At 34.9% G+C, this 15,800-nt stretch overlaps 1 protein-coding gene across 1 annotated transcript in view; it reads left to right on the forward strand.

The window, feature by feature from the left end:
- Positions 1-15,800, forward strand: part of ROBO2 (roundabout guidance receptor 2) — a 574,540-nt gene that overhangs the window by 420,129 nt on the left and 138,611 nt on the right. Inside the window, exon 5 of the mRNA XM_029214217.1 lies at positions 6,049-6,187. Coding sequence (XP_029070050.1) covers positions 6,049-6,187 — 139 coding nt within the window. The remainder of the gene's footprint in view (positions 1-6,048; positions 6,188-15,800) is intronic.

A 15,800-nucleotide genomic window follows, 5' to 3' on the forward strand; every position in this document is an offset into this window, starting at 1 on the left:
TTGAGATACCGTGGGACAAAGCTATGAGGGAAGAAATCTCAGAACCAAACCTTAGGAAATATCTGTGTGTTATTGATAACTTGTGGCCTTCATTTAAGAATTTAAAACATAAGATGTTATTAAAATCAAGGTGATTGTTAAGAGCAATTTAGTTCTTTTAAATAATATTAACTTGCAAACTTTAAAACAGCAAAATATTTCTCATTTGTTCACTTATTTAATAAATACCTTTTGAACACCTACTATGTGCCAGGCTCTGAGTGTTTAAATAGAGCTAGGGAAATGAATAGACAGGTCCCCTGCCTTCAGTATGACTCTCATATCATATCATCTCAGCAATAACACGGAACTTTGCCTCTAAAGCATGGTGAGAAAGGCATTCTTTTCCCTCTGAGAATATTTACCTATGTTTGCTTTTGCGTCACAGGATGGTTTCTTTCAGACAAAGAAAATTCTTGGCAAGAAGAGAAATTAGTGCAGCAAGGATTTATTTAATCCCAGTCAGGCAGACTGATCATTATCATCCAGTCTGTATTGGAAGGGCACAGTAATTCGCATTCAATGGCTATCATAACCCCCTGCCCCTCACACATACCCATTTAGAAAAGGAGACATACTACGACTAGCCATCTCACTTTCCAGTTTAATAGACACTACTGGGTGGTGGATCCTTCTGGGTCACTGAAGTTAAGATTTACAAGCAGTGGTTAGGTCTCATGTGCTTTTACTGCATAGCTTTGGTCTTAGAGGACCTAAAGGACTCTACCTATATAATTATTGCCATAATGCTACTTTTATAATGTCAAGCAAAGCTTATTTTTAAATTGTTAAGGTTGTCCTAGTAATAGCAGTCACAGCATAGCCTTTGCCAATTTTACAGCCATAGTCAATGACTGAATACAGTTGAAAGAAATTTGTTCTCTGGACACTTAATTTCCTTCACTGTAGCATGTAAGTAAGAAAGTTAAGAGATATTATGCAACCACATTTCAGATTTATGGTTTTGGGGTTGAAGTGAATATTTTGATTTCTGAATATTATTGACATAACCACAAGGAGACTTGGCATTTGATTTTATTACAGTTGCATACAAAGCTGGATTTTCCACAATGCCAATTTGGAACTAAATTAACCTGGCTACTTGAGACCTGTACTTTACATAGTACCACGCTGCCAAAGAACACTGCTATCTCAAGAGAGATTAACCTTATAAGCAAACTATGCAGGCGATTCAAATCCAGTTAATCTCACAATAAAAAAAATGTTAATTGCATTGGCAAAGACATTGCCTCTGATCACGCAATGGCTATATAATTAAGGAACGGGCCATTCAGAGGGACTCTAATCTCATTGATAAACCTTCAGCAAATAGCCCTTGAGATGTCTACCCGTGTTTCCATGTGTGATCAGCCATAAGGTAACAACATAGAAAAATCAGTGACCTTATTTTGACATGCCTTAAAATGTGGTTTGCTTGTTAGTCAGTAGTTCAAGATGTTTCATGTACATTTATTGTAGTTGTCCAGAGCTTCATGGAGTACAGACTTCACGGGGCATTAATGGGTATTGAATGTGGTCAGTTATCGACTTGCTGGATGCTCCTCTTGTCATCTTACTTTCTAATCCTTCTAACTACATTATTTGCAGATGATTTTGACACAAAACAATAAACCCCAAGATAATTCCTTGTAATTTTTGTAATTTGCGTCTGAAAGGGGTGTGGTTTTGTGTTTGGCTATGGTAGCAGTAACCCCTGCAAAGGCAAAGCATTTAAAAATACATTTCTGCCTGTATAACTTATTTAGTCTTTAATACTCATATTTTCGATTCTCAGATTTTCTGGAAATAAAGTCTAGTTAAGTAAACTGAAAATAATTCCTACCCAAAACTGTCTTTCCATCTAAATAAACGTTAAGCAAACCTACAGTTTTTAACATACTGTTTTTTTGTGGGCTGTTAAAATTACAAAGTAGAAGATGAACTTAATATAATTAGCAGAAAACAACTGAAATAATGAATAACACAATTTAGAGATAATTGCTGCAACAGGCGCTATGGAAATTCTCAGGACAATTTTTTAAAAGTTGTGACCAAATTCCAACGAATTGGTAAATTTCAATGTTACTTTGTTGGAAGGCACAACCTCAGGTACATTCAGGTATAAAACCCTTTCTGATGTGCCATGTATCTGCAAATGACTTTCTTCTGGGTTATTCTTTGCATTGTCCATTTTTTTTAATCAATTGAATTGCGTTTTCCACCATAAACCAATGTTAGGCTTCCAAAAATTCTATACCACATAGTCTCCTGTGGTTATCTAGTTGCTTGGCAACTAAACTCTGCTTGAGGGCAGAAGAGAATAGACAAAGTTCGTTGCAAAGTTCTCCACCCCTACTGAGTTCATCAGAACAACAGCAGGGAACCCCATAACTTTCTTCCTTCTTGAAATTGTAAATCAGGTGCTTCCATGTGTCTCCATACAAAATAGTGGGACTTAGAACAGGTATGATAACCAAAAAAATCCTCAAGGACCCTAATGGTGTCCCCTGAACGAAGAGACAATTTTAGTTTTGTGGCAACTCTTTCAAAGTTTGCTCTTTGAATTAATTATACTCATATGTTGCAATTTTGTGACTGGTGGCATGTTAAAGGAAACATACAATAACTTTGCCTGAAGATATTCATGTGTATTTTAGTGGAACTAATCTATATACTCTTATGCAATTTACTTTGTAGTCAGCATCATGCCATGAAAAATTTCCATGTTAGATAGATACAGAGATAGCACTAACATCCCAAGGTAGTGGAACTAATCTATATACTCTTATGCAATTTACTTTGTAGTCAGCATCATGCCATGAAAAATTTCCATGTTAGAGAGATAGACACAGAGATAGCATTAACATCCCAAGGTATGATTTTGTCACAATTTATCCTAAAATCCCCGATTTTCCAATACTGCCAGCATTGCTGCCATGATCCTATGTTGTTCTTATCTTTTGTTGCAGTTATCAATGATCGAAGTTACTGTTCTGTATTATTTGTATTGTGGAGTGTCTGCAAGTAATGACTATTTTGGTTCTTCTCCAATACTCACACTTTCCTTCTTTTTCTTACTGATTATTAATGTCAGCATGTCCATTTTGTTCCTGATTGTATTAGGCATGACTTTAGTATATTACTTTTAAAGAATAATTTTTGCATTTAGTTTCTGATAAAATATCTTCATTATACTTAAGAAGTTTCTTGTGATTCCTTCTTATTTAGAATTTTTTTAATCCAACAGGTTCTCTATGTCTATAGACGTAATCATATTTATTTTCTCCTCTCTATAATATAAGTAGCCTCCTTTACCATATTAATTATGAATGCATTTGACTTCAAGTAACAGAAGGCTAACAATGGCTTAAGTGTAAGGGGTCCATTTTTTTCATATCTACCATATCTGCAATGAAAGGATTGACACAGTCACACACCATATCCATACTTTACCTGCCACTTTGTTCCAGTTTGCCAAATGGAAATTTTAGAATCTTTGTAGACTTTCCTTCCACATCTGATTGATCACCCAGTTCTGGTATCTCTTGATTCTGTTCCCTCTTCCATGTCCCTAGAACCACTGTCAGTTCTAAGCTGAAATAATTTCTTACAATAACTGTTTGACCTAATTCACTGCTTCATATTCTCTTCTAATTCATTTTTCACAGATCTGCCAACACGATCATTTTCATATGCTTATTAAAAATGCTGCTGCCTTAGTTAAAATCTTTCAGCATCTCTCTATCACCTTTAGGGCAGAGCTCACATTCCTTGACATGGTATAGAAGGCCCATCATTGTCTCACCATTTACCAACTAACTAGTTTCATCTCTCACCACTTTTCTGATGAAACCAAGCTGCTGGCTCTTCACCAGCTACCAAGCTCGAAACCTGGCATAGGAGAAGCTGCATTAACATGTGCTGAATGAATGAGTGGATGAGGGAGAGACTTCTCTTAGCTTACTCATCCGTATGCCAAGTTTTAGGACAATTCCCCTTTTAAAATCGGAGGGAACAGGAGGGATAGCCTGACACACGATTTCTCATTCATTAGTGATATCAGCAGTGGCTTGGATCTCTTTTAATATTGGGTTACTGCAGCTTTTGGATGAGCTGGATGAATATCCCTAAGTGATAGCAAAGAAGAAATCAATCCTGCTTTCTATGCTAATGACTCATCTTTTTCTGTTAATATTCCAAACACTCGTAAGAAGATACTGATCCTATTGCCTATATACTGCCCAAAACAGTAGCTCAATATGAACTATGCAGGCACTAAGATAGTTTGGAGCACACAGTGTCCAGTGGTCAAAGGAGAGCACTAAGTAATTCTATCCAACTTGCAGATTTGTTCTGTGGTCAAAGGGGCACACTTAGCTGCTAATTGTTTCTGACCACCTATAATCTTTTGAAGCAAACTTTTCCCTCAAGTCTATATGGATTATTTCTAAATCCTGCATTAGAGAACCTCTCCATGATAAAGTCCATGAGCCTTGTTTTACGGCTTGGGGTTTGGGGGCCCCAGTGTACGGATACTTACTTGAGCATGTGCAGGTCTGTCTGTGTTTAAAGAAAATTTTGATCCCTACTGTCAGCTGCCCTGTGGACAGATGCAGTTGTCTTCCTTCTGAATACCAATGATGGTTGACTTTATTGCAGTAAAATATGCTTTTGTAGCTTACACATTTGTTTCATAAATATGGGTCTTTATTTAGTCAGTAAAATCATATACTTCCAGTCTATACTCAGCATATGTTATTTGATGTGATTTATTTTCCTTCAAGATTTCTTGCTAAATATGTTTCAGTTTTTGTGCCACTGTATTCACATTCTTAAGTTGGGTTTGAAACTAAAGTTCTAAGTGACTAAATATGGCCATATGGCCATAAATTGTGTCAACTCCCTATGGATTTCATTTTTCTTTTCCTTGACTTCTCTTCCTACTTCAATAAGTAGCAATATTGGACTTGCCTATGATTGAGAGACATGGGCTAAGAAAAATTTAAATGGTGATTTTTCCTGTATCAGAATCAGATCATTATAAAAAAGAGAGGAAACTAGACAAGAGATTGAAGTGTTTACAGATATGTAAAACTACATCTTGTTTTATACCTCTCTTCAATAGTAAGATTCTTACGGACAGGAATTTATTTTTTCCAGGCTTTATTTAGAAGAGTGTTAGAATGCACATTAACAGTGCTAGGTACAGATTAACAACAAAAGTCTAAAGGACGGAAACACTACAACAGAATACTAAAGAAATAAACAAACAGAAAAGTTAAGTAAATAAAAATGGGCAAGTATCTGGAACACTTAGGAGAAGATAATTAGAAGTAGCCTTAGAAAAGTATGTGACAGTAAATAGTTTATAATAATTAATAATGATAGTGTTTTTTATTTAAGAAAAATTAGATTGACAGATTTTTTAAAAATTTAAGACACACACAAAAATCATATATGAAGTGAAAATATTCATGGAAGTATTGGGTCCTTATCAAATGGATAGCCTTAGTGAGAAAATTTAGATAATACTCATCTTGAGAGCACAACGTTTTTAGTTGTCTCTAGCATTCTTGATAGAATATTAATATTTGTTTCCTTTTTGATATTTTCCATTAGTTTCAACTTTCAGTTTTCCCACTCTGAGTCATTTTAATGGATTAAGATAATCATCTCTTTCCTTATTTCTTTGGAATTCATTGTTCAGGGTTTTTTTATGACAAGTTCCACATGATTTAGTTGAGAAATTCACAGAAGAGTCAATTTAATATTTTCCAACAGATTGTATGGATTTATATGCAAACCATAGTTATTTATGTGTTCCAAAAATATTTTATCTTATACAATTACATTGGATCTGTAGGGCCTTATCAAGACATAGTTGAGCTATAAAATTAGGTACCTATGTACCAAAAATAAACCACATATTTTCTATGCTTTTTTTCTTAATGCGCTTGAAGTATGCACAACATTCATTTTATTTTACTTTTTTTTTTTTTTTTTCCTAAGAACGACCCGCATTTCTCAGGAGGCCAATTAACCAGGTGGTGCTGGAGGAAGAAGCTGTAGAGTTTCGTTGTCAGGTCCAAGGAGATCCTCAACCAACTGTGCGGTGGAAAAAGGATGACGCAGACTTGCCAAGAGGAAGGTAAGAGCATCATATGGATGGAAAATTGTTAGATAACCATTGAATAATTATAAAAGACAAAGACAGCCTCCATTGTACCACCAAACACTCATATCCTGGTATGTTATTTTCACACATGATTTTTATATATGAAAGCCAGATATCTGCTGTTTTATATACTGAAGTCCTCCAGGCTTTTGATGTCACTCTTTCATTGAATTTTCACATAAATGCCTGACCCTCCACTCCATCTATTATGCCCCAATATCAAGGATTCCTAAGGCACTCTCTTCTCCTGGCCCCATCTAGGCCTGCCATTCTGTTCCTGCTGAATTTCTAATGACCCACCCATCCCAAATGCCCCCTTCAACTACTGCTCTGTTGCCATGGCTACTGGGTGTAGCAGACTGTAGGGTCTGCAATAAACAATGGATCTCATTCAATACAATAAGGAAAAGGCACATGGCTATCCACATAGGGAATTTTTCACTTAAGGACTTCCTGTCACTTTCTCACTTGCCATCTCTTCATGGAGATCTTCTCTTCCAACTCTTTTCTATTCTTATCACCAAACCCAAAACCCAATCTCTCAGCTCTCATTTTTTATAAAAATAAAAATAAAACTTTTTTGTAGTCTAAATTCTCCCAGGACCTTGCCTTTTATGATCAAATAAATCATTCAAGTATTTTTTTTTCTATGTAACAAGCGTATTTAACTGTAAGATTTCTTTTGACTTCATCCTAGTCCTACCTTCTGAAACTACAGCCATCACACCTACTACAATCAGGGTCTGCAAAAAATTTCACATCCTGCTTTTTTGCCAATTTTCTTTCCTAAAAAAGAAATTAGGTTTCATTCAACTAACTGAAAGTAAACATGCTTTCACAGAAATCAAATTGAGTTTCTTTGTGCTTTCACTGGCACTGCTATCGATTCTTTCCTGAATTTATACATTCATTTCAAAATCTCATTTTTACATATCCCTAGGTCTCTGATACTATACTTTCTAAAGTCACATCATCAACAGCACTGGCTTCAAATGGACCAAACCTTTTTAATAGTGACAGGTTCTTTGCAATCTATAGGAAAGAGACAAGTGAAAATTTTACTTTGCTTAGCTTTTCGGCATAAATTGTAGGGAAAGTTGACTATGTTTCTTTTCTCACTTTGCTGTCAGACACCTAGTTTTAAAGTATGTTATTAGGAGAGGTTAGTGAATGTGAGCCTCCTCAAACTTTCTCAGTGGAGAAGCAGGTTGAAAAGCAAGTAGAGGTGATGGAATTGAGGTATTGGAGTCCATCTTCTGTGTATACTCAATAACTTTCCACAAATTTGAGGGCACTTCGTGTATAATTTTAAAATGTTGATGTAAGACTAAGAGATTAATTATACTGTAAAATTAGTGTAGACAAAGATTAATTTTCAATTAGTAGAAATAAAAAGCCTGTCCATAAAAAAATCTTGCATTTTGGAATAATTTCGTATTTACAGAAAGTTTCAGAGATAGTACAGAGAATTCCCATATACCCTATACCTGGTTTCCCCTATTGTTAACATCTTACACAAATATGAAAGATTTGTAACTCATAATAGACAAATGCTGATACATGGTAATTAAAGTTTATATGTTATTTTGATTTCACCAGTCTTCCTTTTTCTCCAGGATCCTACCTGGGGTATTTTAGTTGGATATTATAGGATATTGCATTAAGTTGTCATGTTTTCCCAGTCTCCTCTGTTCTATGACAGGTTCTCAGTCTTTCCTTGTTTTTATGACCTTGACAAGTCTTAAGTATCCTAAGACTGTTCTGGACAGGTATCCTAAGAATGTTCCCCAAACTTGGGATTGTCTAGTGTTTTCTCATGATTAGACTGGCTTTCTGGGACTTCAGGAAGAAAGTCATGGAGAGTGCCCTTTTTGTCACATGATTATCAGGGGTTACATGATATTCACATTACCTCCCTGGTGATCCTGATATTTTCAATCATTAAATAGGATCCTATCGACAAAAGTTGAGAAAATAGAAAGTGGTAAGGGTGTATTACATTTTAATGCGTCTATGCCTTTGAATTAAGGTAAAATACAACTTAAGCCCAGTTTGATTTGTTCCCAGATTTCTCTAGGTGTTAGGTCGTTAAACCTGACAGCTTTGTTTGCCACAGTATTCTCCAAATCTCGCCGTATTCATTTGCTTCTGAGCTCAAATAATACATACAAATCAAACAACAGCCTTAAAACTGCCTATTTAGAATGGCTGATATAAAGGCCTCTAAAGACGAAGTTGAAATTTTTCGAAATCATACCTCTACCAGCTTTCCTTAAAACATATCGTAAGTTTGTCCTCTTTATTCTTCTGTTACTGGCATGATATGACTACAGTGCTTTGTGTGACCAGCTAAATATTTTTAAAGTCTTAGGCAAATGGAAATGCTGTGTAAGCTTTAAATTGTATGTTAGAAAGGCTTAAAGCAAGGATCAGTGCAATGTAGAAATTGAGGTCAGTACTTTTATCATGATAGAAGCCATGTACTTTTTCTTGAAATCTCAATCTTTAAATGGTATTTCAAAGAAGCTTATTCACTCTTAGATTTGTATGCATTAGCATAAGCTTCACATATGCATAATGAGGGGGAAGGAGACCTTTTTGCTTGGTGAGGAATAACAGTAATGACTTAACCAACCATAGCCTAAATCAACAGCATTGATTCTATTACATTATTTAGGTCTCAGACTAGGGAGATGGCCATTGTTCTTGTGTAAGCAATTGTGTGGCGTGGTGTGGAGGATGACATTTCTTTGGCTTAACATTTAATGCAATTTGAATAAGGTTTGTGTAGTGGTTCATGCTTAACACATTTATAGTAAAACTTTGTAGGGCAGCTGCATAGCCTGTAATTACTACGTAAGTAATATGTGACTGTTTTTCTTTTGGAGACAAGAAAAGCTTTTCAATTCAAGTTTAAATTTATGAAATGCTGTGATAGCTATTTAAACTTTCAACACAGAAGAAGATATCTGTGCCAACCTTTCAGTACCCAGAGATGAATTAAAGGAGTATTTTTTTTCTTCACTGTGAAAACAGTTTTTAAGTAGTACCCGTATACCTCTTTCTTTGATTTAGCCCTAAATTTCTGACCTTTCTCAGTAACTATCGTTAATGAAATTACAACTTACCATTGGTGAGTTTTCTTAAAGACATTTTTTGATTAGATAAATATTTCGGTGAGGCTGGTAAATAGCAATCCCCAAGTCTAACAATAACCCAGATGCCCAACCAGGGAAAAGCTATTTATTTAGACATTTTCCATATAAAAAAGGGACAAAATAGGAAGGAGCCTTCATTTTATATATGCTACTGTTAAAATGGTAATTGCTTGTGTGGCCCAACACACAGCAAGGCCAAACAAACCTAAGTGTCGCAGTTTGGAGCAGAGAAAGGTTTACTGCAGGGCCATGCGAGGAGAGGAGTGGATCATGCTCTAAAAAAACCCCAAGGTACTCTGATGGGTTTTGGCAAAGCATTTTTAAAAGCCAGGTGAGGGAGGGGGTCGCAGGGTATGTGATCAGCTCATGCACAATTCTCTGAATGGCTGATGGTGAGGTAACATGTCGATGTCACAGGGATTAACATTATCAGTCTTCGGCTCCTGGAGGCCTGGGCCTACGTGCTCATGGCCATCAAGTAGTTAACATCTTTCAGTTGGTGGGGGGCTTTCACATCTCTGAAACAGCTCAGGAAATGTGCATCAGGTACTGTTATCTAGGTACTTCAGAGAGGAGCTAAAGCAGAGGATATGGGGGAGAGCTTGTCATGGGAAGGCCCCATAGGATCCTGCTTGGTTACATTTGCAGAAACATCTTACAATACTACTATTTCACAATTGACGATTTCGGGAAGAGAAAGGTCACTGCCTTTTTTGTGATCGTGCCAGGTATCAATATCTTTTTCTCCAGAGAGTCTCAATACGTATGTGCTCAAATAAATGCACAACGACTCATTTATTAGGGATAAGAATTTTACACACCACTGTGAAAATAAAGTGGGTAGGGGGAACAAAATGATGAGATAAGGGAAAGACATTTTGTAGATCATAATGATTATGTGTTTTAATAAAACTGTTTTTTCAAGTCATAATTGAAATTGTAGAAGAAACACTTTAAGGTTTACCTATGTTTATTAAGTGCCTATTGTATTTATTAAGTGCCATTGATAGTCTGTGAAAAAGAAGTCACTTTAAGCAAGGTAAGTATGCTGTTATTATTTTTTTATTTTATGTTGATCAAATTGAGTGACGTAGGAAAGTATTCACATACTGAATACATTAATGAAAGTTAAAACTGAAGTAATTCTAGTGTCTTGCTTGGGTGCTACATGTTTTTTTCTCAGGCAAACCTAGAGCTTTTTGCTAATTAGTACTTATCACGAAGTGTTTCATGTGATAGAAATTGCCAGTATTTATAATAACTGAGGCAATGTTCCATCATAGCATAGGGATATTGTATATTTTGTCATGAAAAAAGTATATATATGCTGAAGCTTTATGAAAAATAGCATGTAAGTGCATGTAAATAGCATGTAAGTAAGATATAAAAGAAACAGAATACTAATCATTTACAACCAAAGACATAACAATAAAATTGAAATTTACCAATGCTACAATATTCTGTTCAATTTAATATTTGTGAGGAGAATAAAAATATCTCTTCTCAGAATTTGGGTAAGAAGTCATATGATTAATTCAACTATGTTTTCTTATCTGGGTTTGTCTGTACAGTTTGTATTTCAGATAATTATTAGCAATCTTTTAAAGGACTATAAACAGGAAATTTAACATCTTGCATCAATCGTATATCAGTATACCACCACTAGTGAGTTCCAAGATATTTTTTATTTCATTTTTATTTGTTCTCTAAACTAACTCTAAAGTGACACTAACTTTCTCAATAAGGATCTAGAGTAGAGAAATGAATGTTCATAATAGCTTGTCACAGAAAAAAAGAAATAAAATATGTCATTTACATTCTTACGTATGCCTGCGAATTCTAAATGCAGTTGATGGCTTTCACATAGTGGATATAATTCATGAATATTTCATAAAAATAGACAAGGGACTAGAGAAAAAGAGTTTCAAGATATATAGTGCAAAATTCTATCAATTTTCCTGAACCAACTGACAAATTCCTTTTTCTAAAGGGCAAATCTATTTTAAGAGAGACTTTTTAGAGTTCTTAGTTCCATGAAATGTGAGATTCACATAAATACATGATTCCTTAAGAAAAGGAATGAATAGGACCACTTACAAGTCCCCTTTTTGTGGCGTTTTTACACTAAGTGGCTCTTTTCGCTTAGCCCTGGAAAATGTTCTTATATTAATTGTTTGGGAGCTCCATTGTTTAGAGCATGTGCTTCTGGGATGCAGAGACACTGAACAGGTGCTAAGCTACCCTGCTGAGGAGATCAGCCTTCTTCACATACAGTGTGTGTTTCAAGGACATGTGGTAATTTGGGCTCATGATAAATAACCATGTTGATAAGGTTGGCTGGTCAAGATTGGTCAATTAAAGTGGTTTTCAAAAAAGAAGGAATAAAACCTGAGAGCACGAGAAAAGCACTGTATATAAATATTGTATGTGGCATTTGAAACAATAGACTGGTCCCTAAGATTTAGAAATATAAGGAGAAGCGTAAATGAAAATTCTATGATTTTTCAGCTATACAGATGTCTTAGCCATTTCTGCTTGACAAAATAATTAGAACTGCCTGGACCATTATTGTGGGATCTTTTAATAGAGCAACCAATAACAAAGAATATTTAGGTCATTGTCAGGGATGTTGGATTTTAGCCTTGTTCTGACACTGTTTGATCATTTATCCCTTTAGTTATACTCGCATGTTCTGGAAATGATGTTCAACAGATTTCTCTACCACTAACTAGGAGTGTGACCTTGAAGAAGCTATTTAAACTCTTTGTGTTTTACATCCTGAAGATATGGACCAGCAATGCATTGGGACTAATGATTAACTTATACTTTGACTCATTTGTACAGGGTGAATAATTATGCCATCCATTCTAATTCAAAGGGTTATTAAAATGATATAACTTATTCAGAGTGCTGTAAACACTGTACAGTGGGTGTACATAACAGGTGCCTCAGTTTTATCAATCCTACTGATTGGTGGTATTTATTAGTTATATAGATAACTACAAAGAAAACAGTTAATGCTAAAAAATACAGAGTATATAATTTTCATGAAATAATCACAATTCTCTCTCTGGCCAATTGATTTCCAAAGAAACACATAAAATATTATTGATTGAAGAGTTATCACTTTTTCTTTTAAATCATATAGGTTTATTTATAAATTTTTCCAGCCCGTTTGCCAAGCCTAAAAGTTGTCACCCTCTTCTCTACCTCTGGGAGATTGAACATGGTCCAGATATTATATTCTAACCCCAGTGCAATCAGTTATCTGGATTGGGAACTTCAAATTTCACACATTACCTGTATCCTTTGTCCACTGGTAATAAGAAAACCACCATCTTTCATAATCTTTGTAAGAAGATTATGTAATGATTAAAGCAAGTATTATTGGAGGACTATTTGCCATGCATTCTTCTAAATGATTTTTGCATATATTAATTTCATTATTTTAAAGCTCAGTGTTCCAGAAAAATATTACTCCCATTTGAAGTATGTGGAAATAGCTTAAAGAAGTTGTTTCCAAAGACACACATTAATATGTGTTAGGGCCAGGACCTGACTTAGTATCTGTCCAACATGAAACCTGTATTTTAAACTAATGGGCTCTGTAATTATGTGATTATGAATTGTTTATGGAATTGAGCCCCTTACAAATTTTACATTTTAGATAAAATTTTAAATAATTGGTTAGAAACACTATATTATGAGCAACTTTATAGGAATACTGTATAGTATTACTATTAAGGGTAGTTTTTAGACCAATTGCATAACCCTCACATAAAATGTCCCAGTGTTTTGAGAATCTAAACTTGGACCAGGTCAAGCTTCCCTCCTTGGAAGCTGAAAATATAGATTTTGTTTATAAACAGAATTAATTAGCAATTTTCAGAGGGATGCCAAAATGGTATTTTTTCTGTGTTTTCATCGAATAGGTACTAATAGTTGCTGTTAACACAAAACTAATTGCCACCTAGGGTGGGGAGTGCAAGTTGCCTCGTCCTGTGACCACACTGGCCCATCTGTTGAGAATCTCTGCTAAGGAACAATACAGGAACTGGCATGCAATTTGGGTTCTGGCCAGTGGTCAACTAACAAGCTGGGACCACTTGGACTAAGAAATGCCTTGAAGTCAGAGATGCTCTGCTGTCCATAAACTGGCAGCTCTTGTGTTGTGTGAGGGCAGAGCCAAGACCAGGTGCCAGTTTGCAAAGCAAAGGATCTGTCTGAGTGCCGCCTGTCACTGGCATGTGAGTGTCGTCCCACCAGGAGCCACAGCAGGTGTGCTTTGTCCATCAAAGTGTGGCATATTAGAGCATTCAGCTAGGCTAAGTTCGGGACCAGGGCAACATTTTACCTTAGCCCAAACAGGAGGACAGACCAAAGGCTTACCAGGACATGAGATAGTTGTCACATCACACCGTATCCCAACGGTGGATATACTGGATGTTTATCATTAGAGACACTCTTTCTCATACCTGGGTTCTTGCCTTAACTAAATAAAGGGAAGAATTATGTAATTGACTGTATAAACACAAATCCTTGCCTTTATAAGACAATTTGTGGTTACAATCACTTAGATGAATTAATTACTCCACAGGCTTTTCAAATTAAGATACAGTTCTGGTTGTTTGTTTATATTTTTCTGTTGTTATTCTTAATAAATTGAATCGTAATGTGGAGCTGCAAGGTTAACTAGAATTTAGGAGATCAACATTCTTATCCCAGCCCTGTCATAACGCATCATGTTATTTTAAACAATTTATGTTACATGTCTGAGTACCACAGTCCACATCCGCAAAATGTGTAAGTTGCCTTGGATGGTTTCTGCAGTACCTTTAAATTCCAAAATGGTATGAATCTATGAATGGCAACAATGCAAAACGATTTATAAAGTATAATACATTTTTAGAGGAAAAAATCCCTAAGATTTGAAATGAATGAGCCTAAAAAGGAATATTAAAATTACTCATATAACCATTACCAATGGTATCTACTTTTTATGTTTTGCATATATCTTCTCAGATTTCTATGTGTAAATGGGCTTTTTATAAATTCAAAATTGTTTTTGACCCTGAATGCTTATCTAAAATGTCTATTTAAAAATTTTACTTAAAAAGTTTATTAGACTTTATTTAAAAAGTCTAGTACTGAATCAAAAGAGTTGTTTTTAATTGCATTTTCCTTTCCCATAAATATAATATTAATAAATTATATTTACATAGTGCTTACTCTATATCAGACCTACTTTAGGCATTTTACATTAATACACATCCTTAGGACTTGATGTAAATACTATAATTATTCCAATATTACAAATGGGAAAAATGAGGTATAATGAGGTTAAGTATGACCAAGTCACTTAGTAAGGGGTCTAGGATTTCTGGCTCCAAAGTCCACACTCTTGACCACTACTTTGAGGTACTGGATGGGAACAACTTTTTTCCATTTTCCATTTGGGATTGAAGATTAGGAAAATACAGCTTAGTAAACACCTAGAGCATTTAGAAGTGTCACTTTCATCAGAAAGTCACAAAATATATCTGTGTGGTAAAGTACGTAATAAAGATTTTATAATCTTCATTATAATGGTACTTATAAACAATAAATAAATCCATTATATCATATCAAATAAATTTTCATCTTTAAAAAAATTATTTTACACTGCCCATTGAAATAGAATTTATAGCTATCTTTATTCTCACAGAACATTTTAGCTTAATATGTCTGTGTTCTTCACAACAGTGTATCTGGAAAAAAAATAAAGTCACAAGAAACACATTAGAAGCTAAAGAAATGTTTGCCAAGTGAATTAAAAAGCATGAGTAAAGGATAAATACTAGAACTATGAACTCTTCCAGGGCATGATACTTTAACTCATCTTTTCATTCTCAGGGCACTTTTGAATTTACTAAAAGAGTATTTTTTTAATATTCTCATGATAATATTTTATTATCAACAGTTCCATGGATGGTTATAAACTGGAAGGCAGGATTGTGTTCCAGACTTTATATTTTCTAACAAACATACATATATTTTTTATTTCTTATAATAGTCCCTTTGGGAAAGTTGCTGCTTGACCCACATATTCACATCAACTGGTATGAATTGAAAGACAAAGGGAAAAAAAACAAATAATAACTTGAGACCCAGTATTACAATGACAATGTGAATGAGGATTATATCTTTGTTAGTGTGTGAAAAAGATACAATTGCCATAGATAAAAGATAAGAGAATGCTTCCAAAGCACACTAAGAGTATACTCCACCACAATAGAAACAATTCTTAGTGAAATCTATTTTAGTTGGTACACAGTATTAACTCATTGGAGCTTCATTCTATAAGACCATATTTAGACAGGGAGAGTTGTGATTGGGGCACAGTGAACCTTTGCCAATAGATACAAGTACTAGAAGTTTCTTCTGAGAAG

Source organism: Monodon monoceros, unplaced genomic scaffold (genome assembly GCF_005190385.1).
Source record: "Monodon monoceros isolate NGI ecotype Baffin Bay Population unplaced genomic scaffold, NGI_Narwhal_1 Super_Scaffold_11, whole genome shotgun sequence".
Classification (NCBI taxonomy): Eukaryota; Metazoa; Chordata; class Mammalia; order Artiodactyla; family Monodontidae; genus Monodon; species Monodon monoceros.